The sequence below is a fragment of the Trachinotus anak genome, unplaced genomic scaffold (assembly GCF_046630095.1).
Source record: "Trachinotus anak isolate AG129_WGS33_773 ecotype Australia unplaced genomic scaffold, CSIRO_AGI_Tana_v1 ptg000032l, whole genome shotgun sequence".
In the NCBI taxonomy this organism is placed as follows: Eukaryota; Metazoa; Chordata; class Actinopteri; order Carangiformes; family Carangidae; genus Trachinotus; species Trachinotus anak.
This window is the reverse complement of record NW_027273883.1, coordinates 13,361,394-13,384,422: the sequence shown is the minus strand read 5'-3', so window position 1 is coordinate 13,384,422 and position 23,029 is coordinate 13,361,394. Positions and strand designations below refer to the sequence as shown.

Below are 23,029 nucleotides of genomic sequence, written 5' to 3'. Positions count from 1 at the left end.
TAATTTTCTAGCGGTTGATTAATATACACACATGTAAGCAGCATTTTATTAATGTGGAGCTAATTGCAATTTCTTTACGTACTGTTGAGTAGTGTAATCTATAATCATCACATCATCATATTTTAAAAGATTATATGATTTGTATGAGAAATCTTTATCTCATATCTCACTTTCTATAAAACCCTTGCTTCTATCTAATCGTCAAATATGTTCATTCAAAGCACCAATAACAAATTTTGCTTGTAATTTATTAGTAAAGTAAACAACCATATTATCCCAGGCATCAATATGATCTAATAATTCTTAGTGTCACCTCTATCTGTGTACCAAGCAGGCTTTAAGTAATTAAAAGCAGATGTAAGTTTATATTGACCCTCTGCAGTAAAATGATCTGGCTGTGTGATATTTTTTAGGAAGCTCAGGATTGTTTTGATAACAACAATTCATAACAGTTATTTCCCCCTTCTTCTCTCCTTTCTCCTTTTCTAAAAACACTACCAAAGTATCCTGATGCAAATGAATGGAAAGTGTAAAACAGAAATACAGACAATTTAAATTGGGAGTCATTTATTTTATACACAAACAAAGAAATGTGCAGAATTAAAGATACACATCTTAATTTAACGATAGTGCTTTCTCACAATCCAGTTCACTGTTTATATTTTAAACACAGTTTCAAAAGTGTTTCAAAATATTATCAATGAACTATGCTTATATCGCATTGTAATAAATAAGATGAATAATAAATACATGTCTTGCCATAATGTCACACGTACTTACATAATTTTTCATAAGAATGCATTTTAAGTTCTTGGTACACTGTACAATAATTGACAAAAGCATTCCTACTGTGTCCGTGTGTGTGCAAATTGATGACTAGAAAGTAAGTAGTTCTGGAGAAAAGGGGGTAGAGGCAGTTTGTCAGTTTGATTTTGCCTCTGCTGCCCTAAAAAGTGCCGAATTGACAGTCCACATAAAGCCATCAGTGCTGGGGGATCACCTGAGAATGAAAGAGAAGGAAAAAGTATTAGTTTTACAGTATGTGTTTTATAAGAGCCAAGTTACAGTAACCCCAATTGTCCCTGTCATTGCTATTCTATCCAATTCAAATCTGCTTAATAGTGACTAGATACTCACGTGTTGCACCATTCAGGTAGCGTAGTCGTATGCTGGCTCCACCTCTCACACTGCTCACCGCTGGGAACAGCTCCACTCCACGAGGAAGGTCTTTAAAAGCTACACCAAGAAAACTGCCATCAACAATGAATCCAAGAGTCCCTGCATCGGCGTCCAGGACCAGCAGGACGCGCTCAGGGATGGGGAGAGGTTTGTCTGCCACTTGTGTGTCTGGTGAAGTGGAAGACTGTGGCTTAAAATCCTCTGCAGCCTCAGAGTGACATCTCCTCCTCCTTCCTGGGTAAAGTCCTAGACTCTGTCCTCCATGCCAGAGCTGATTGGTTTTAAGTTCCCAGCCCCAGGACTGCACGTCTCCACCCACCAGCACGTTGTACCCTGAGGCCTGCAGAGGACAATCCGGCCTGGAAATGCCCACGACAGCGTGACTCCCTCTGTGGTCGGGGCTCCAGAGAACCTCCCAGACATGAAGCCCACCTTTCACCCCCATCTCCGCTCTCACCCCATCGCTGCTAAGCTCGACCGGTGAACGTGTCACTTTCTGTTTGCAGGCAGAGAGCACAAAGTGAGGAGATCGGTGGACTGAGCTCCAGTGTGAGCGACTGTCTCCTGGACAAACTGGTGAGGAATTCAGTGTGACAGCGAGGCGAGAGCAGGTTGGGACAGCCAGTGGAAGGAAAGCTGATGAAGAGGAGGGAGGGCTGTCAGCTGCCCTGCTGTACGACCAAGCTGACAGCGAGAGACCCATTGGAACAAACAGTCAGTAGAGCTGGACACAGGCAGGCTCGGTGCTCAAGTGTTGTCCGAGAGGAACTGGGGAGAAGACAGAAAACAAGACACAAGTTAATAAAAGTTGTAAGTGTATACACTTTTTTCATTCAGTGTTAGAGTAGAGGAGAATAAAATAAGGTAGGGAAGAGTAAGCTTTGGTAAAGCAGAGTAGAATAAGGTAGAGTGGAGAGCAGATTAAAGTAGCAGACAGCAAGGTGAAGTAGAAAAGAGAATGCCAAAGTAACGTAAGGTCAGGTATTATAAAGTAGATTAAGTGGTGTTGAGGAGAGTGACGTGTGTAGAATAGCAAATGATAAGGTAGAGTAAGGTGAGGTAAAGCAGCGGAGAACAATGTAGAGAGCAGAATACAGTAAGGAAAAGTTGAACAGAGGACAGCAGAGCAGAGGGAGGCAGGTAGTAGAGAATTTGAATGTTAGGGCAGAAGAAAGTTAAAACAATCAGAAAACAAAGGGGAGCGACTAGAATAAGAGGAGTGGAGTTAAGAATTGGGATGGTAGAGTAAAGCAGTAGAGCTTAAAGAAGTAACTGATTAGTCAGTTGATTGAACGTAAAATGGAGTTGAGCAGAGTATTGATTCAAAAGTGAAAAGTTACAGAACCACAAAAATACTCCTTTAAAAGTTTTGCATTTAAATTTACACAAGTTCACAAGTAAGAATTCCCAATGTTCAGAAATAAATTATAGTATCTGTTGATGACATGTAAGCAGCATTTTAATTTTGGTGTCGCCCAAGCCAGTTCTATGTATTTTATATATACTGCTGGAAGTTTAAATTTACTCTTACTGAACATACAATACACCTAATTTTTATATGCTCATTACAGGTTTTAAAAATCCTAATCTGTAAAGCAGCTGTCACATAAATGCAGTGTTAATGGTAAATGGTACAGTATTTCCCTCTGAGAGCAAAACCTCAAGAATTGAACAGTAATTGTTAGTTGATTTCCAGCAATGGGTAAAGTAGAGTTAGAATAAGGTAAAACGGAGAAATATGGTAAGTTAGAATTGAGCAAAAGGTAGAAAGTCCCTACACATGTAAAGATGGTCCAGGTTATTTCACCTGTTGGAACAGGTCAGTAAAAATAAATAGTAATAAAAGTCTTACCAGCTGTTTTGGCGACTCCTTCCCTCTGGTCGGCACAGAGAAGCTGTTTCCAGACACCCCCTCTCAGTGTCCCTATCAGTGTTTTTAAGACACTCTTATCATCTCGTACGTCTTATCGCAGCTCGGTAACGTAACTGCTCTGTGTCTCTGCTCCGGTGTTTTGGTTTTCCGGGACGACCTCCGGGGCAAGAACACAGAGCACAGTCCAGACTGACGCCATCCAGAGCCGCAGTGACAAGGACGAGATCCCATGACGCGTTTGTTGGATGAGGCAGGTTAAGAAGGAACCACGCTGTGATTGCAGCGCATCCACTGCCCGGTTTATCTCTGTCACACCTCTCTGATTTTACCCTCTGATCTTCTTTCCTTTTTTTTTTTTTTTTTTTTATCGCGTTCTGTAATGAATATAAACATAAATGGCGAAACATAAGAAGAGAATCAAACTTGGGCTTTTAATCAATAAGAAGATAAAAATACAATAGAATCCGAAGCGGCTCATTATTCCGGAGAGCGCAGGCGCACAAGGGGGTGGTTTAGCCCTTAGCCCTGTCTTACAGGCACATGCAAAAGGTACTGGTCAGTTCAGAATTAGATTTGTAGATAGATATAATGACAGATGATTTTGGTAATGGAAACCTATTACTTGTGGGCTGTAGTACTGAATAATCTGTTGATTGCTGTCTCTCATTTGTTCTGTGAAATGGCAAATTAAATCATGTTACTTTAAGTCATCTAAATGATTAACCTTTTAGTTTATGTTTTTATATTTTCTTCAATCAATTTATCAAGACTTTGTTTTATAAAAAAGGGAAACTATATAGACATATATAGGCTAGTGACAGAAATACATAGGCTACTGTCTAATATCATAGAGGAAAGAAAAAACATTTTTAAAAAAATTAAAAAAATTAAAGTTATGTCGGTCAATAAGTTATATTATATGAACACAATAGTGGTCCAATTCTAATATGGGACCTGTCCCATGTAGTGTGACATTGTAGAAGAAAGCCCGTGCAACACCCCAAAAACAAAAAACAAGAAGTCAGTTTTTGTTGCTTTTGTTTGCTTCCTTGATTCCTATTCCCACATCTTTCCCCTCTTTATGTTTCTTGTGAGTATGAACAAGGCTAATGCATCCAATCTGTCCAGTCTTGTCGAGGCTAAAACCCAGCAACCTTATCTCTTAACTGTAAGACAGTACTGAGGGCTTCAATACCAAAACAGCCCAGCGGAGGAGAGCAGAGATGAAAGTGGGTCACATCATGTTTTGTATTGTAGGGATGTACAGAAAAAGAACAGGATTTTAATTCTTTAAAACTGCTGTGCTTTCAGGTCTGTTAATTAAAGCCACATGCAACAAATGTAATCAGTAGGCCTACATCAATTTCCATGTGTGGATTGCCATTGACTTCCTCTGGCTTCTGCTGTCTGCTCTGTATTTAAACCTGTACGACCGTTAGATAATTGTGGCAGATAAATTTAATAATCATGCAATTTGAAAAACTACAATATACATTGTGTATTGTACTAAAATCTTCTAGTATTTGCTGATATTTCTGTCTCAATTTGAAAAGGTTTTACTGGATAGTCTGTCTGTTCTGTTGTGTTCAAGACGCTCTGAGTCACAACACTAGTATTTCTCTGAGACCTAAAAGATTAAAGATCTACTCTAAGATGAAACTGAACACAGCTTTGGATGGTTTTGAAAACATCTGCAACAGATTCAGATGTTCAGTCAGTTAGAGTATATGCGTCCCAGCTGTTGCCACCAAGGCAAATTTAAATTCAGCCATTAATTTGATTAAATTTGATATCATCTCTTACCAGCAGATTCCTGCATGCTGGGAATCAGCCCAGCAAGTGAAAAGTTGAGACCCAGCGGCAGTGCTGCTTAATATGAGACAAATCACATTTCTCTACCCAGTTTCGGTATATTCCAGAGGCTTATACTTACATAACACTTTCATAAAATTTCATCATATATGAAATAGTTTTTTCGTGTCTAACATTTTTGAAAAAGATTGGCAAAAGATCTAGCACACATTTCCTTGTGGTAATAATTTAAGTTAATTTCATGTATCACCACCATCCTCACTTATCTTTCATGTAATGATAAAGCTAGCAGCTGCTTAGCTTTGCATAAAGACTGAGAATGAGGGGAAATAGTTGCTTGGCTTTGTCCAAAAGTAATAAAATCCACCTACCAGCACTTCTAGCATTTCTGTATGTTGCCAGTGAATTTTTTCAAAGTGCTGCTGTATTAATGTTTCGTCACAGTAGTACTGCTTCAGAAACACAGCCTAATGACCTTCACTGGAATTAAACTGACAGTGTGTTGTAGTGTGATCAAAGAGAGAATTTTGCAAAATAAAGTCAGGGAGTGCTAGTTTTCTTCTTTGTTTACTTTGGCAAATACCACTGGTGTGGGTGTACTATAAAGCAATTTACCTGCCAAACTATATCTTGTTATACAGGGCAAAAACAAATCCCAAGTGAAAAGACTGAACAAAGCCAAGACGTAACACTGCTGTTTACTATTAGCTACAGTATACACATGGGATAAGATGGTTGAATATAATGCCTTAACTTAAATTCTTATAATCAGTGAATTAGCTGAAAGAGATCATCTGATCCAGATTGCACAAAACATCATGTTTGTGCTTGAAAAGCGCTGGGCTGTTTTGGTATTTGTGCCTTTGGTTTGGTTACATAATGTTTGTCCTACTTTGAGCAGCAAAACAACGACAGCCTCTTGAAATTTTAATGTTTCTTACCCTCTCTAGACAGTGACAGTAAAACCAGCAGGACAGTAAAAAAAGAGGTTAAGGAGATCTGTTAAGATGTTTATGAGAGAGATAAGGAAGAACAAGAAAACTCAACTGATGGTCTAGTATTGATGTTGTTGATCTTAAAGACATTATAAAAAATTTAAATTCTGGTAAACTGATCAAAACTAACGTCAGCAGATAACTGTTTTGTTTTGGTAAGTGTGATATAATACAATATAATATATAATATAATCTGATACGATAATATGATCATATGATATCTAATGCTGAACTGTGTTGCTGGCTTTGTGTGTAGAAGCAGTTGAAGTAGTATTAAGAGATGGAAAAAAAGGCAAAAGGGATGAGGAATGCAAACTGTGGTACAAATTTGTACTTTTGTAAACTGAACTCTCCTTGTGCCTCAGATCCAGTCTCCAGTCCTCGTGTTGTCAGCCACGCTCAGCTCTGTTTTTGTCTTCTCCCCGGATCGACCCGAGCCCTCTCCCACTCATGGATATTCTGGTGAACTGCTCTGCTCCAGCTCCGTCCAAACCAGCTCCCTTATGCTGCTTCAGTCCAGCACCTCGTTCCCAGCTGCTCTGCACAGATTCTGGTTATACCCCTTCAAGGGAAGAAAACCAATTCATCCACCTTTTGCCAACAAAGTGTTTTTGTGCGTTTCTCACCATCTCGCTGTAATTGTGGCTCCAGATAAATGAAAGATTCTCACAGGGAACACAAACGCCTGAAGGAGACCGGGAAAGTTTGATGGAGCGGGGTGTAACAAAAAATACCAAAACAAATATTTAATGTGTCAAAGTCATCCACTTGAACAGACTTATTTTCAAATTTAAATAATAAAGCCTTTTTTTAATGTCAAAACTATTACAACACAGGGCTTCGAAGAGCATTGTACAACCTCAAAAATATCTGCAGAAGCGGCTAGCTTGCCCCCAGAAGGCCATGTGCCCAGCCAGCAAGCTAGCTGCCTGCCCGAACTTACTCCCTCAATTCTATATAAGTTCAAAATTAGGGTCAAAAGGATCTAGATTTTTCTAAAGTAATGTTCACAAATAAGTGTCCAGTTTTAAATCAACCTTTGTAAACCTGTAAAATAGATCTGCACGAGAAATTTAAGTTTGTGCATTTGAAAAAAAGATGTGGTTGTGTCAAAGAGATTTGTATTTGTAGCAAAAACCCCCAAAAGACTATGTGAATCAAAACTGAACACATTATCAGTCGTGAGGTTAAACAAAGACACGATGAAAGAACAAATGCTTTTGTAGATGTCTGTGTACAGATATAGAAAAACTGTAAAACTCATGCGTGCATTCCCAGTGTGACACTGACCAGTCTTTTTTAACAATTCAAATTTCTTCTACACACACACATTTTTTTCACATGCAGATTTATTTTACAGGTTTACAATGGTTGGTTTACAACTACACACTTTGGAATTATTTGTGAACATCACTTTATGTTACATTAAGTTCAAAACCATTTTGACCCTAATTTGACCCCATAGTTAGGTGTAGTCATGCACATAATTTATCATTTCTTGTGGTACTGGCCTGAGGTGGTTCCTTGCATCCCTACGAAAACATATTATGTATTTAATATATGCTATTTTAATATTAAATATTTAAATTGCATTGTAACACAAATGGAGGTTTTAAGACAAGACAAAAAAAAGATGAACCTCATTAATCCCATGAGGGGATTTTGTAATTTTGTTTAAAGTTTGAATACAGTTTCTATGTTGTGTCTAGAAGGAGATACAAATCAAAAAATGGTGGAATAATAAAGAACTTTTGAACCTGAGAAACCATATAGTGTGATTGGTTTCACAGCAATCCCACCAATCTAAAATAAGACAAAAACATGCGCAACTATATAAAAATTAAAACATAAAAGTGCTGTAAAAGTAGGTTATGATCTCCTTAATAAGATACATGGCAATGCTGGGGAAAAAAAAGTAGCTTATCTAGAGTCTGTTCATTTGTCTTCTGGTGGAGTGCCTTTGTTTTTCTTGATAACACACGCATCCGTCGTATCTTTCCTTTAATATAATCTAGAGTCTGCTGACTATCAGAGTCTAGTTTACCTTTGTCCTTAAGACAGAGACACAGATTTCATGGGTATCAGATCATGTGACTATAATAACTTGATGTTATAAAGGAGTAAAAGTTTTATTATTTTGTCATGCATACAGCTATCCCCAGCCTGCAAGCCCTTGCAAGACACCAGCAGTTAATAGGAACAAGAGTGTAGTGTTAACATTTTCAAATAATAAAACAACCTTCACAGTCAAATCTTCATACCATCCTCAAACTCATTGTCTACAACAAAATCTGCGAATCCCTGACAAATCCAAGTAAATAAAAATTAAATAGTAAATCTTACCTTCTTCAGTTTAATCAAGCCATTTCATGAAAAAATAGCTCTCTTAAATCATCGTAATTTATACAGTACAAAGAAAATGGGACGTACTTTCCACTGACGCAGAACACACAACTTGTTTTCCACCTGAATATTTTCAACTTTACCAACCTCAATTAGCAGTAAAACTAAAGACTGATTTGAAGATTGTGGTTCAATCAAGATATTATATATGATTCAGGGCAAAACTTATGTTTGATATATGCAGTTTGATTCATGTATATATGTCCATAATTTAGGCTTTGACAAAATATTTTCAACAAAATTTCAAGAAAAGCTTACTTTTAATAAATTAATATCAACATAATTATTAAATAATTATGAAATTACAAAAAATGTATTACAAAAAAAGATGCAGACATAAAGCCTATCAACATCCTCAAGAATTGAGTAAGGCTTTTTTGCCCACAGAGAACTGCATGATTTACTCCACATAAAACCCTTCTTATTTATTTTATCCACCGCCATTTTGGCTTAGATGATTTCACATTGTTGCTTGTATTACAAATATTTCAACCAAAAGTGGCTGACTACCTCAACTTGATGGCACCAACACCCGACCTAGAATAGAAAAAAAAAAGAAAGAAAAGCAGTCACGCAATGTTGATTTTGAGTCAAAATGATTGGGTAGTTGAGACATGTTAAAATCAAGAAAGGTTGCTTCCTTGTCAAACTACAAGTGTTACATTAAATCCAACAGATTTACACAAATAATCACTGGTGGGGTTGCCCCTCTTGCTCTATGATTTCGTACAGGATTGTATCGATACACTGACGTCTATGAGTTTAGGTTTCGGAAAGTCCCAAGAGACCTGCTGTGCTACTCTCTGTTTCTGTGCTGTTAGTTCTTATATTAACACCTGATTACACAAGTGACAGATTCAGTGACAGATTTTGACACGGCCTATTTATCTCTGCACACTTTTTGTCTCAGCTGTTAACTTTGAAGGCCTATAGACTACGATTTTCTTTTTTTTCCCTGGTTAGTTTGGCCCTGTCTCTCACCAGTAGCGTTCTTCTTTATGTAGTAGACCACACCAGCAAGTAAAAAGACCAGCCCCAGCACCAGCCCTGCTGTCCCAACAGCAGTCTTATTCCTCTGTGACTCAGCCAGGGGGTCTGAAAACACATACATTTACATACTGTACATTACGTTCTTACATAACTGTCATAACTGTACTCAAACAAACTCGTTGAGTATTTTTTATTGATGACGTTCAAAAACAATTTTGCTTTGGTAACACCTCTTGTAACTCACCCCAGTCATAAAGTTTGGGCTCCTTGAGGCTGGCGTGCTCCACCATACAGGTGATTTTCTCTCCAGGTCTAGGTGTGTACTCCAGATGGGAGTGGATCTGGTAGAGCCAGTTCCCATTGGACAACTCATCGGTGGACGTCACATCAGATGTCACCATCTTTCCGTCCCTCAGCCATTTCACATTGATTCGTTTGGGATAAAAGTTGTACACACTGCAGAGAAGCATGCCTGGATGTTTGCTGCTCTCTGTCTTAACTGACCTCAGCAAGACATAGGGTTCAACTGGAGGAAAATATAAATAGACAAAATAGATGATGAAATCACAGATCTTGTATTAATACACATAATACCATAATTATTCAAGTCTGAATATTTTTAAATAAATAATATTTAGGCTACATATGCATCTATGTACAGCCACTCTTAAACACAGAAAGTGTGCTACCCCGGTATTTCCTGACCTTAAATATGTATTTTTATAGGTACCCCATAAGTATCTTATTGATACCACATACATGCAAAATAACTACAGTGTAATTTCCAGGCTGTAATCTCAAGCATTACCAAAGTTTAAAATCACCTGGTTTTGAAAGGACTTCAACTGCCTGTGGCATATGGGTTTTGCATGTCTCTTCGTTCTTTCGTTCTTGTTTCAGAAAAGATGGGTTCTTGTTAAGGTCGTCTGCAAGTTCCTTTGTTTTTTCTGTGTAGCCGATAAATTTTCCTGAGGTGCTGTTATATTGGCCAAGAAGCACTTTATTACAGTAGATTTGCTCTAGATAAACAACCTCATGAGTGGTAGTCAACTGGCAACGACTTACACCATAACCGAAGAAAGCACCTGTAACATAAAGCCACAAAGGATTATAAGTTGTTTTTTTTTTCATTCATGATGTTCTCACATACTCTGTGTTTTAAAACTCTGATGATGTGTACTAACATTTTATTTTTATTACAGTAATTAAAGGTAGAAAGTCATGACACTGCTGATTCAAATGCTTTCACTAGGTTCAAAGATTTGTTGACACTGAAAGCTGTGGAAATAAACTAAGAATATGAACAGGCTTAAGTTCAATTCTGAAGTTCCAGGACCGTATTTGAGCATTTTCATTTTATGCTCGGCTACTTTAGCCTACTATATATGTCAAGTACACTCAATTTCAGAGGAAGATATTGTATTTTTTTTCTCTACTAGCCTATATTTATCTCACAGCTGTAGTTTCTAGTTACTTTGCAGATGAAGATTTTGCAAGGCATCAATGCAAGACATGGTTCAGGAAACGAGGCGAGCGAAGTTGCTCTGCCACATCTTGCAACATATTATGCATCAGTAATAGTAAACCAATATTATACAAAATGTGTCACTTAAAGAGCCAATTATGCATTTATAGTCTTATTATTATTATTATTATTATTATTATTATTATTATTATGGTGCCATACTTATTTTTTTAAGGTGCCATATGTCTGCATTTCCTTCAGTGATAGCTCTAACTACTTCTTCAACCATTGGCCACTTACAGTATTGAGCAGTTCTTTCACCTCTTGGCACTTCAATAAGTACAGCAGTGTGAGAAGCCTCACTGTATATCAACAACAGTAGTGAACGCAGCTCAGCTCATACAAGCTCGACGTTACATGTTGCAAGTGAAGTCTGTTTCGCCTCATCTTTACCTTTACCTGAACCAAATCTCCATCCCAGCCCTTCCACTCCACCTGACCCCAATCTGCATGATCTCGATCAGGAAGCCACAGTGAGCTTCTCAGGTGGGCATTCTTGTGCATCTGACCACCTCCTCACCGGTCTGACACAACAATGCAATAAGGTGCAAGTCAGCGAAACTCGACGGAACTTCGTCTGATTTAGTATTTATTTGCCAATGAGGTGAAACACATGTAAACAGGGAAACAGTCCTGGACACATCACCGGTTACCGGTAGTTGATTCAGACTGTCGTTAGTTACTGCACCGGTAAATTCAGTCTGTAGCTATAGCCTAGTCCAAGCTGTTATTCTAGTAAATAGGAGCACTGTTCATAAGTTTAACAGTGTTCATTTGTCACTTTTAACAGTGTTAATTCGGTGCAATCAGATCACTTTAAATGAATTGATAGTGTCATTCACATACCTATGTAGGCTATTCAACATCTCTTAGCAGCAACCGCAGATTTGGCTTTATCCACCCTTGTCTATGATCCAGCAAGACCCCGAAATAATGACAGAGGCTGTTTTTCATGTGACTTACCCGCTCTTAAAAATAACAATGACAGGCACAGCAGGGAAAAGAAGCTGCGAACATGCATGGTCGGTCTTACATGAGAAGTGCAAAACTGGAAGTATATTGATTTCACATAGAGAGCATGAGGAAGTGAAGCAGCCACAGGAGAGACTGCCCAAAATTTAATTACTGTAAGCAGGCGTGGCACATGTTTGTTTTCATATTTCTGTGCTGGATTTGTACACACAGCCTTGGTTTAACACACAACACTGTTATTAACTTGACTATTGACTCTTCTTGTTAAGTGACAGTTAAAAGATTCACTGAAGGATTTGTACAGGGAAGATAGGCTACCTGAATACATTGAATATATGTAAAGGAATCCTAAGGGAAGTTTACACAATACGTACATAGTGTAGATCATAAGTAAGTAAGTTTCCACAGAATGAACCTGATGAAGAATCATTTGTGTTGGGAATAAAAAAAAATGGAAGTGGGAACTTCCTTACATTGTATATGGGAATATACATTAGTGAAACCGTTGTGGGTCAAAGTTGTGGAATGGTTGCGTCATTGTTTTGGTCCACCAATCCCTCTGACTTGTGTTCTCAAAGACCAAATGCAGTTAGGTCCATAAGTATTTGGACAGTGACACAGTTTTTGTAATTCTGCCACTGTACTCCACCACAATGAATTTGAAACAGACCTATCAACTTTATGTTCAACTTTAATTCAAGGGGTTTACAGAAATATTTAAGAGTTAGAGCCGTTTATAGTCCCTCCATTTTCGGAGGCTCAGAAGTAATTGGACAACTGACTGGCCATGGGTTTCATGGCTAGATGTGGCCTTTTTCCTCATTCAGGGTTGCAAAATTCTGCAATAATTGCCGCTTTGAATCTACAATGGGTCTATTGTTTGATATTCATAAACTGAATTTTTATTAGGAGAAGTGAATTTGAATTCTGAGAACAGTATGTGGAAGTACATAGAGAGCTGAATTTTCATTGAGGTTCAAATACAGTTTCAGAGGACATTAATTCAATTTCATACTACTTCGGTTTCACGTTTATTGTAATTCAGTTCCAAACTAATAAACTAAATTTTGATATGTGCTATTCAGATTCAGTTTTTCAATGTAATTATTCAAGTTAAACAATACAGATTGAAATCATGTGATTCAAATTCAGTTTTTTAATGCATTTATTCAAGTTGAACAATTCAAACTCAAACATGATGATTCAGTTTCTGGCACATGTTTCTGGCTATAGTAGTAGAATAAAAATCTTACCTCAGAAATTTCATGAAGTAAAAATACAAGAAATACCAGAAACATCAAGTAAAGTACATGCACAACAAAGAATCAGTTTTCATGGTTAAGTATATTTATGCATACAAGGAATAATCCAGTTTCCAGTGGAGAAAATGTACTTAGTTACATCCCACCACTGCTTTCTACATACTTAGAGTCGAATAGTGTCAGTACAATTTATACATATATAAGAAATACAAAAAAGTGTATAAGTGAACCCTCAATATTCTTTACAGATATCAAAGTTACAAATACCAGCAAACCAAATAGACAGTATAAATCTGTCATATGTACTTTGTTTTAAGTCCACATGTTAATTTTATGAACCGGTTTGCTGTGTCTTTTTTCTTCATGTGTGCTCAAGAAATATTTCCCATTGTAAGACTTCACATCTAATTTGTTCTTGAATGAGCCACAACAGGCCCGATATTCATACCTCTCTCAAACCAAATCATGGTTTATTAGATAATGAGTGGTGCAAATTTGCCTTGCACGTGAAAATTATTGTTTGTATAAAATTCATGTGTACCATCATCATCAATTTCATGTGTATAATCTTGTTAAGAATTAGAAATTACCACCCATGGTGCCCTTTGACGATTAAAATTGTTCCAGCTGTGACCCCCAGAAAGCCCAGAGTCAGGCCCACTCCACAGAAAATATCTGGTCCTTGACTTTGGTGACTAAATTCAGGTTCTGTGGAGGAACATGAGAAAGGATGCATCGTTACAGAGACAAGGAATTCTTTTTTACAACAGATCATCGTATTGTTTCAATAAATGCTTTTATTAGGTAAAACAATCACCCCAGATTTTTGTTCTAGGCCTCTCCAGAGCCGAGTGCTCCACAGTGCAGCTGTAAATGTCGTCTTCCGTCGGTGTGAAGGTCAGGGTTGAGAACTGGTAGAAGGTCTGATCATTATTGGCATAATATCGACTGAGTGACACCCCCTCCGACACCGGATGACCATTTTTAGTCCAGCTGACTTTGATGAAAGGTGGGTAGAAATGATTCACAAAGCAGATGAGGCTGTTTTCAACTCCTGGCTGAACATCTTCAGCAGGATAGAGGACACTCTCAGGGGGATCTTTAGTGGGTTTAAAGACAAATGAAATCCTTTATCAGTATCTCATCAACAATACCTGCAATCCTGAGGTTAAACGACCTTTTGTCTTGATACAGTATACAATTTATCCTTTACCTTCCTCTTCTGGTGGATTTTTCTCCTCCAATTTGAAGAATGTAAGAACTGCTGAACACACTCTCTTGCCTTTCACAGCATCAATGTATACACGTAAGCCCTCAAACATTTCACTTGGGTCCGATACGAGAAATGGGGGCACAGTGTATACAAGCTCCTGTCTTTCAAAGTCCACGTACAAAATCTCTTCAGCATCATATTCAAACAGCACTTCAGTTGTACCATTGTCAAAGCAGCCCACAAAACGGACAATTTCATGGGCAACTGAAAAAGAATAAAGTTGAAATGAAGAAGATGATAAATGTTGATATATAAAAGAAATCTATACGGTAGATTTTGTCTGACAATCAAGTGGCTTCTTTCTTCTTTCAAGCATTTGTATTCTCAACAGAAACTTTAAAGACTCTCTTATTGATGTTTCCATTAATCCTTAGAAGAACAGAGCAGTAAATTGAAATTAATTCTTACTTTCTGAAAAAGCGCAGTGGTTGAGTATCAGGATTATGACAGCAGCACGTCTCATGTCTGAGCAGAGGATCGTCAGCATTGATAAGAGACTCTCAGCACGACATAACAATCTTCATTTCTGTTTCCTGTTAGAACCTTAGATCACATGACCAGATCGCGTGCTAAACTAACCAAAGGAAGTAATGTGGTGAGTGGTGGTGGCACCACGGGGAAGGTACCGCCCATAGGCAAGTCTTCTGTTAACAAGAGGAACAGGTGTGTCTAACCAGCACCTCCTTTGTTTAAGTTTGGCAAGGTTGTAGTGTGTGAAAAATAAAGAGAATTTATTTAAGTGAGAAACTCTAAACACCAAAATAGAAACAAACCAGTTAAATTAAAGAGCATATTTATCACAATAAAAGTGTTTTAAAAATCTAAAAGATTAACTAACCTACTGATTACTGACAGACAAACAAAATGAATCCAATCACTGTCCAAAGATTCTGGATCCTTAGTGAATCATCGAACCTGTATCCAACCATTTTGTAGAAATAAGAGCTGGATCACAGCTTCTGTGCTGTGTAAATGTTGATTCTAACACAGCAGTTGAACCAATCTAACTGCAGTAGAGAGATTGTTGAGAGAAATGCACAGTATGCAGAAAAATATGTTTGGCCTTTAGACTTCTAGCAGTGTTGTTGTTTCATTGTTCCATTTGGAGTTTCAAAATAAAATTTTAAAGTGCACATCTTTGTGTATTGCATAATCAGTTGCAAGCAGTTCATCCAAAGCCACATGAGGTAAATTATCCAGTATCTAACAACTGAAAAAGCAAAAATTGACATAATTTTGTGAAGCAGAAATATTTTTCTCGCTTGGGAACTCCTAACCCACAGCACTGAGGGTTGTATTGTTTTCTCAGCTAATTAAAATGAACAACCCTCAGCATCTGCTGAGAGAGAGAGAGTTTTTATATACACCCTATAAGCACACACTGTTCTACTGTAAGTGTGCCCTTGTAACATGCCAATGGGCCCTCTCATATTAAAAGAGAAAGTGAAAGTAATAAAATCAATCACATTGAAAAGCTGGGGCACAAATGTAAACCTAGAAGTACATAATAACGATATGACCACTTTCTTTTGTTTACTGAAAATTACAGTTGGGATTGGTTCATTTATATGAGCCATAAATGAAACTCATCTCATTTATTGCAGAGGAAACAGTCATGAATATAAGTTGTTTGTTTCCTCAAATAAATTATAAAAAGTTACAAAAAGAGAAGCTTGCATAAGAACAGGGAACATGATTTCCTTGATTCCCATGTTCCCACGTTCCCACATTCCCAGGTCCAGTTCTGGTCAGCAAGGGTATTTAGACCCAAGCACTGAAAAGCAAAATGGAACAGTGTTTGATCATTTCTACTTCATACTGGCGCTAAAATAAATCCAGAACTAATGTAATACTTTTTGACATTAAACTAGACTGTGACTCATTAGCTGTAGGAATAAGGGCTAGCAAACTGTAAAACATCATAGAAGAATTAACATTAATGTTCTTATAACTCATGAGAAGACTTTGGACAGAATATTCAGGTTTAGTTCAGTTAACTCACATTTTTAACGGAGCAGGAGAACCCTGACTTAAAATGATAAGACAGAACCAATGCCATTATAATAGCCACAACTGTTTCTTTACAGCTGCACAAGAAAGCAAGACATAGCTGACCAATCAGGGCACACTGAGCTCTCATTGGTTCAGAGAGGGCAGGAGGCCCTTAAACATTTCAGACAGAGGGTGAATAGAGTACAGTGTGAGAAAACCAATGTCTTTCTGGTACACTGAAGCACGTTATTCTAATAGTAGACACTGCGAATAAAATGATGAACATTAAAAATGGCCATGATTTTTCTTCTTTAAGCCTAATACTCGCTCTCATTTTAGCTCTGCAAGTCTCAACCAACTTCTGAGGGAAATACCTGGCTCTTTAGCTTCTTAATTCTCCACTATGTTCACCAGCTAGTCTCTAATCTGCTGTTACAGGTTTCTAAAAGTTTTTTTCTGAAAACAGCTGCTGCAGGCTAGAAACAAGCTAAAAGAGGCTCAAAGGCTCTGTAGAGTTTGAGGGAAGTGTAGCGGTGGGCAATAATTACCTCTGCCAGGAGGTTACGTTTTTACCTGTGTCTGTTTTTTTGTCAACAGGATTATGCAAAATGTACTGAACTAATTTGCATCAGACTTGGTGGAGGGTTTGGGCATGAGAAAGGGAAGAACCCATTATATTTTGGGGCAGATCTGAATCCTTTACTATGAATTTTAGTTTTTTTCAGTGAAGTCCGGTGTATTTTCTTTGTCTTTATAAACACAAACAACCAGGAGCAAAAGCTGAAGTATAGTTCACAGCATGTTATACATTTTAAAGATTTAAAAAAGGAAAACTGTTCAATGAAATGTTTTATTTTCCATCAATTTTATGATGAACATACACAATTTAGACTTGTACATAGACGCACACAAAAAAAGAAAATAATAAATTATAAGTATAAGAGTACAGTATAGAGAGGAATACACAGACTTCAGATCAGAAAAATATTCTTGGTGAATTCCCCCAGACTTCTTTCTCTTAAAGTGTATTGTCTTGATATAAAACCTGTTGAACAGATTGATTATTTGTACATGATTAGATGAACTGATGGAAAGATTACTGTTACATGTAAACACCTACCTCAGTTGTCGGCACCAACACACGCACTACAATTAGAGAAAAGTAATAAAAAGAGATTGAGGTTCCACAAACAGGAAAAAAAAACCTGTTTCCAGGAAACAGTTTCTTAAAAGAACTTGTTCATCTGTTTACAAGGCATCTAAGCTGCTATCATTACAGTTAAAATTTCAATGTTGATTTTAATGTTAATTAGAATTAATCTCTCACCGGTAGATTTCACCTTGTAGTGAATCAGCCCAGCAACTGAAAACACCAGACCCAGCAGCAGTCCTGCTGTCCCAACAGCGATCTTATTCGTCCCTGGGTCTGGAGCGGGCTCTGAAAAGACAATTATCACAAACACTGCATCATATTTACATTCACTGATATAACAAAAGTTCCTCCATTTCTCTACCTAGTCTTGCAGCATCAGCAAGACTTAGGAGTTAAAGTAGTATGATTAAAGTTTAATTTCAGGCTGTGGCCATGTGAAGATGCAGATGTGCATAGAATGCAATTGTATTTTAAGATATATCAAACTGTGCAATTTTTCTTACATTTATAACAAATAGGCCTGGGTTCTAGTTTATTGTGCGTCAATGCCAACGTAAGTATGCTATCATACCTTTCATAGCTAAAAATATTAGTAATAGCAACTGATGGAAAAAGTATTTAGATTATTAATTGAAAGTAGCAGAAACACAGTGTAAAATTGCTGAATTACAAATTAAACCTCCTGCATTCATAATTGTACTTAAAAGTACAGAAATATCATCAGCAAAATGTGTTAAAGGTATCAAAAGTCCTAAGTCTGGAGAAAAATGATGAAAAGTAAATGTCATATTATTGGATAATTATTACTGACTCTTTACCATTTTACTGTTGTAGTTGGTGAAGTTGGAGATAACTATTTATAACTATTTTATAGCCAATACAGTTTGGTAGAATATTTTATAACAACTTTTATGTTTAAGTTGATAATAAGGTGATATTTGTTTGTAATATCTTAATACACACAGTAACTATTAACTAAAACTATGAAATATATGTAGTGAAGTAAAAAGTGCAATATTTCTCTCTGAAGTTTAGTGACATAGAAAGTAGCATAAAATGGTAAAAATCAGGTAAAGTAGGATTTTTTCAAAATCAATACTTAAACACAGTACTTGATTAAATTTTGTTAGTTTCATTCCACTCTTGGTAATCCCTCACTGCTTGAGGTTTAACTAATAATTTTACTTCAGTTGTCCACGTACTCCCTCACTCTCTTACCCCAATCATAAAGTCCAGGCCTCGTGAGGCTGGCGTGCTCCACCATACAGGTGATTTTCTCTCCAGGTCTAGGTGTGTACTCCAGATGGGAGTGGATCTGGTAGAGCCAATTCCCATTGGACAACTCATCAGTGGACGCCACATCAGATGTCACCATCTTTCCATCCCTCAGCCATGTCACATTGATTTGTTTGGGATAAAAGTTGTACACACTGCACACAAGCATGCATGGATGTTTGCTGCTCTCTGCTTCAGCTGCCCTCAGCCAGACATAGGGCTTGACTAGAGGAAAATGAACCAAAATACAGAGTTTTGGCATAAAATAACACGCCCTTACCTAGTGTATCTATTATGCATTTATTAATGTTGCTCAAGTTGCCTTTAAAGCAAAAGTTCAACATTTTGGGACATATTCTTATTGGGCAGAATATAGTGACTTCCTGGAGTTGCCAGACTGCACAGTTTTCTGTAGGTTGTTATAATTTGAGCTACTTTTCCCAGTTATATGCAGGTGTTCTAATAACAACAGGAAGGTAGGTACTGTAGTTTGATCTGCTTATCAAGCTGTTTCCCCCCTTGCCAGACTGCTGCAGATTTATATTTAATGGACATATATGAGGGTGGTATGGATCTTATGATCTAAAACTTATTCTCCTTCATAAATGCTGAATTTTGGCTTTAAGGCAATTTTATACTATGCTCTGTGATAATCACCTGGGTTCAAAAGCCCTTCATTTGCCAGTTTGTAATTTCTTCTGCAAAGCTCTGTTTTCCATATCTCATGTTTCAAAAAAGATGGATTACCGTTGAGGCCATCTGCAATTTCTTTTGTTTTCTTTGTGTAGCCAATCACTTTCCCCAAACTGCTGTTGTATTGCATTGCCACCACCTTATTAAAGTAATACTGCTCCAGGTACAGGGCATCATGACCATCGAAGGAACTAAACTGGCAACGGGCCAAAAACTGACCATAGAGAGAACCTGAAAAATGAATCCCAACAGATATATGTTAATATTAATAGATTTTTCTTCCACATCACATTAAGCAGAAAGTTACCAGAGGCTCTTTGTCTCTTTTGATATGAACTACTTTTTCCTTCATATTCTAGCAAGTGCATGTTTGACTATTATATCTACATGAACGATACAAATAAACAATATTAGTTGTTACTTACCATCTGTTGAAAATGTCAAAAACAGCAAGAGGAAAGCAAAGAAGCTGTGAACATGAGACATGCTGTCAGGTAAAAAGGAGAGACCTAACTTATTAAATATGTCATGTCGTGGGATATGTTACATAGGTCACATCCATCTTGGTATTTTTGGCAGAGAGTTGTTCTAAGTGTTGGATATAAATAAGTTAAACTGTACTATATGTCTGGATTACTGAATTTGACTTAAAAGGTATGTTAAATAATTGAGACACTAAATCAGACTAATCACACATTTTTAAAAAATGCATGTAAAATATACATTTATACTGGAAATAGAAAAGATGTGAAGTATTCAGTCTGGCTAGAATAAGCCCATGTGATATTGTAATACGTTAGGTAAGGGGAAACTAAACCATAAAGAGTTACTTAACAATTGCGATGAACTAAACTTATTGATTTATTGACAATTAAAACTTGAATTAACTTTAAATGTTATTGAGTCAAATTGCATATTGGTGTCCTGTTTCTCTATAATAGCACCACACATGCTGTTATGTTATGCCCTACAAGTTAACCTCCCTTTGATATTGTCCTATTATACATAAATGAATGAAATTATGCATAATTTGATCTATTTAGTGATGCATATTTTTTCATAGATAATGCACCTCATAAATTCTGAATAGGAGTTTGAGTCAGATACATTGGTTGGCTATAAGAGTGATAATCATCCGCTGCACAGTATAAAATCTTATTTATTCATAATGCTCAGGACAAATCCTGAGCATACATTCAATGAATTAGTACATAGATCACATTTATTTATATGCTTTATCAAAATCAAAATGGTAAATAATGGTAAATAAGACAGAACCAAACACATTACAGGTTGAATATTTGAGTAGGTGATAGTGTTATAACCCAGGCACTGATTTTCTACAATCCATCACTAACGCTAATGAAAAATTGATAGCAGACAGAAACGCCAGTAAATTAATAGTAAAGGCATTAATTCCTTTAAAGCTCCTTTACACAAACTGCTTCTTCTTTGTCCTCTTTTAAATCAAGTAGCACTTTAAATCAGTAAACACAACATAAATTGCAGACATAGGCGGACTGGAGTGTCTTATGACGACATGGTACAATTTTCTATTTTTAATGACTATTTTATGTTGAATGTCGTCTGCCATGTGTACTGTATATTTACAACAGTAAGTGACAGGAGAATGTCCACATTAAAGAGGCATTTACTTTTCTACCCCCTTTATTTATCCCTCTCTTGCTTTCAAGAACAACTTCTCTTTAAATCAAAGTAAAGGTTCAGAAGAGTATAAATGGTTTAGTCCAGAATCATACAGCGTTTGTTTAATGGATGCATCACTGCATTCACTTGCAATATTGATGATATTCAGTGATTCAATCAGAAATTAGTGTCCATTATTTCCCTTGACGATAAAAAATACTCCAGTTGCAATTCCTAATAAGCCCAGAGAAAGGCCCACTCCACAGAAAATATCCGGTGTGAGACTTTGATGGCTCAGCTCAAGCTCTGTGGACAAACATGAGAGAGAATATGATTACAGACACAATTAAACATTTAATTTTCACTTGTAAGAAATGCATTCATAAGGTAAAAAAAAAAAATCACCCCAGAATCTTGTTTTAGGCCTCTCCAGGGCCGAGTGCTCCACAGTGCAGCTGTAAATGTCCCCCTCCATTGGTGTGAAGGTCAGGGTTGAGAACTGGTGGAAGGTCCGATCGTTATTGGGATAATATCAACTGAGTGACACCCCCTCCGACACTGGACGACCATTTTTAGTCCAGCTGACTTCGATGGACGGTGGGTAGAAATGATTCACAAAGCAGATGAGGCTGTTTTCAACTCCCACCTGGACCTCCTCAGAGGGGAAGAGGACGCTCTCAGGAGGGTCTTTAGTGGGTCAAAAGACAATTAAATCATTTGTCAGCGTTTCATCAATCATATCACCAGATTAACACTGAGGATAATTTACCTTTTTCTTCTGGTGGATTTTTCTCTTCCACTGTGGCGAGTGCTGTAAATGCTAAACAGAGCTGCTTGTTTGCCAGAGCATCTCTAAGTATAGAAAGACCTGCCAGAACCTGACTTGGGCCAGGATCAAGACAAGTGGGCACAGTGTATACGACCTCCTCTTCTTGTAAAGCAACGTATAAGAGCTCCTCACCATCAAACTCAAACTGCACCTCAGTTGTGTCGTTCACGAAACAGCCAAGAATGTAGAGAACTTCATGGGGAACTGAAAAAACAAAAACAAAAATATTCTAACAGAATAAACTGCATCTAATGTATGTATGTGATCATATTGCTGAAAACAACTGCTTTCTAATAGTTTTTCATTTTCCTTCCAACCTGCCTTGTATTTTTATGTTTCGATAAATTACTGTTAACACTAGAAACTACAACAAAAAGAGGTAAATTTAAATGTCATTCTTACTTTGTGAGAAGGCACAGACGGTGTTGAGCACCAGGATTATAACAGTAGAGCGCTTCATATCTGAGCAGCAGAATGAATGTAGACTCATGGGGAAACATATTTGTATCTTTGTTATGTCTCTAGCCAATAAGGAAACTCACATCCAATCACATGACCAAATCAGGTGCTGAGCCTGAGTAAAGAAAATTCAGTGGATTTGTGGTATTAAGTGAATCGTCATTAATCTGCACCCATATAACCACGATTTAGTTAAAGGATTAGACTGATATGAATCTAAAATAAAAACCTTTTTCAAGAGGAGAGCTTGGCCACAGCTAAATGTGGTTGTCAAAACAGTAGTCTAACCTGTTTTGCTGCTACGACATTTAATCCTCCATACACAAAAAAAAGTTTTTAATACCTGCCATAACTCCACAGTATGAGGAAATTCAACACAGATGGGGGACAGCAGATTACTGAATGACAATATAAAGATGGAACACTTTTTCTTTAAATAGCAATGTTGAATTGTTCAATGCATTTCCGTCAAAAGAGTGTATGACATAATCATCACCATTATCATGAATGAAAGGAAGTATTTTCTTAAAAATAGGAAAGATTAATGAATGCAGGTGGTGTTACACATCAAGGCAGTAAATACCAAAGTTAGGCTATCACCAGTAAAATCATTCCATCCATCCCTAGAGCCACACTGCTAGCATGAATAAAAATTCACATTTTCTATTATTGTGCTCCATAGTCTCTAATATGACCT

General features: G+C 37.2%; 5 protein-coding genes across 6 annotated transcripts; all 5 read right to left on the bottom strand.

The window, feature by feature from the left end:
- Positions 1-550: 550 nt before the first annotated feature.
- Positions 551-3,545, bottom strand: LOC139612964 (SPRY domain-containing SOCS box protein 1). The gene is made up of 3 exons (XM_071469163.1): positions 3,032-3,545; positions 1,138-1,947; positions 551-1,000 (listed from the first exon to the last, which is right to left on the bottom strand). The coding sequence occupies exons 2-3, from the start codon at positions 1,880-1,882 to the stop codon at positions 846-848; spliced, it is 900 nt and encodes a 299-aa protein (XP_071325264.1). The 5' UTR covers positions 1,883-1,947; positions 3,032-3,545; the 3' UTR covers positions 551-845.
- Positions 3,546-7,539: 3,994 nt separating this feature from the next.
- Positions 7,540-11,875, bottom strand: LOC139612968 (H-2 class II histocompatibility antigen, E-S beta chain-like). The gene is made up of 5 exons (XM_071469177.1): positions 11,741-11,875; positions 10,077-10,337; positions 9,497-9,778; positions 9,244-9,357; positions 7,540-8,799 (listed from the first exon to the last, which is right to left on the bottom strand). The coding sequence occupies exons 1-5, from the start codon at positions 11,796-11,798 to the stop codon at positions 8,774-8,776; spliced, it is 741 nt and encodes a 246-aa protein (XP_071325278.1). The 5' UTR covers positions 11,799-11,875; the 3' UTR covers positions 7,540-8,773.
- Positions 11,876-12,896: 1,021 nt separating this feature from the next.
- Positions 12,897-14,858, bottom strand: LOC139612967 (H-2 class II histocompatibility antigen, A-U alpha chain-like). Its single transcript, XM_071469176.1, has 4 exons — positions 14,693-14,858; positions 14,225-14,488; positions 13,829-14,110; positions 12,897-13,719 (listed from the first exon to the last, which is right to left on the bottom strand). The coding sequence occupies exons 1-4, from the start codon at positions 14,769-14,771 to the stop codon at positions 13,598-13,600; spliced, it is 747 nt and encodes a 248-aa protein (XP_071325277.1). The 5' UTR covers positions 14,772-14,858; the 3' UTR covers positions 12,897-13,597.
- A 2,327-nt stretch (positions 14,859-17,185) lies between these two features.
- Positions 17,186-19,907, bottom strand: LOC139612966 (H-2 class II histocompatibility antigen, E-S beta chain-like). Of its 2 annotated transcripts, XM_071469174.1 has the most exons (6): positions 19,823-19,907; positions 19,362-19,628; positions 18,648-18,929; positions 17,604-17,714; positions 17,397-17,422; positions 17,186-17,321 (listed from the first exon to the last, which is right to left on the bottom strand). In XM_071469174.1, exons 1-6 carry the CDS (start codon positions 19,881-19,883, stop codon positions 17,295-17,297), a joined length of 774 nt encoding a protein of 257 aa, XP_071325275.1. In that variant the 5' UTR covers positions 19,884-19,907; the 3' UTR covers positions 17,186-17,294. The 2 variants fall into 2 exon arrangements, with proteins under 2 accessions (XP_071325275.1, XP_071325274.1); XM_071469173.1 differs by lacking the exons at positions 17,186-17,321; positions 17,397-17,422 and having other exon boundaries at positions 17,533-17,714.
- A 774-nt stretch (positions 19,908-20,681) lies between these two features.
- LOC139613665 (H-2 class II histocompatibility antigen, A-U alpha chain-like) lies at positions 20,682-22,333 on the bottom strand. Its single transcript, XM_071470476.1, is given in 4 exon segments — positions 20,682-21,350; positions 21,450-21,731; positions 21,814-22,077; positions 22,276-22,333. Coding segments are annotated over 4 exon segments (726 nt in total). The 3' UTR covers positions 20,682-21,228.
- Between the last annotated feature and the right edge of the window lie 696 nt (positions 22,334-23,029).

Bases quoted from the DNA above. Each gene is read 5' to 3' on its own strand.
- LOC139612964 (XM_071469163.1), bottom strand. From the start codon at position 1,882: ATGGGTCTCTCGCTGTCAGCTTGGTCGTACAGCAGGGCAGCTGACAGC. The intron at 1,001-1,137 runs GTGAGTATCTAG...TTTCATTCTCAG, and splicing joins CTACCTGAATGGTGCAACAC to GTGATCCCCCAGCACTGATG.
- LOC139612968 (XM_071469177.1), bottom strand. From the start codon at position 11,798: ATGCATGTTCGCAGCTTCTTTTCCCTGCTGTGCCTGTCATTGTTATTT. The intron at 9,779-10,076 runs GTGATTTTAAAC...ATTTTCCTCCAG, and splicing joins TGAAGTCCTTTCAAAACCAG to TTGAACCCTATGTCTTGCTG. The intron at 9,358-9,496 runs GTGAGTTACAAG...ATGTGTTTTCAG, and splicing joins GCCCAAACTTTATGACTGGG to ACCCCCTGGCTGAGTCACAG.
- LOC139612967 (XM_071469176.1), bottom strand. From the start codon at position 14,771: ATGCTGACGATCCTCTGCTCAGACATGAGACGTGCTGCTGTCATAATC. The intron at 14,111-14,224 runs GTAAAGGATAAA...AACCCACTAAAG, and splicing joins AAATCCACCAGAAGAGGAAG to ATCCCCCTGAGAGTGTCCTC. The intron at 13,720-13,828 runs GTGATTGTTTTA...GTTCCTCCACAG, and splicing joins GCCTAGAACAAAAATCTGGG to AACCTGAATTTAGTCACCAA.
- LOC139612966 (XM_071469173.1), bottom strand. From the start codon at position 19,883: ATGTCTCATGTTCACAGCTTCTTTGCTTTCCTCTTGCTGTTTTTGACA. The intron at 19,629-19,822 runs GTAAGTAACAAC...TTCATTTTTCAG, and splicing joins TTTGACATTTTCAACAGATG to GTTCTCTCTATGGTCAGTTT. The intron at 17,715-18,647 runs GTAAGAGAGTGA...TTGTCTTTTCAG, and splicing joins GCCTGGACTTTATGATTGGG to AGCCCGCTCCAGACCCAGGG.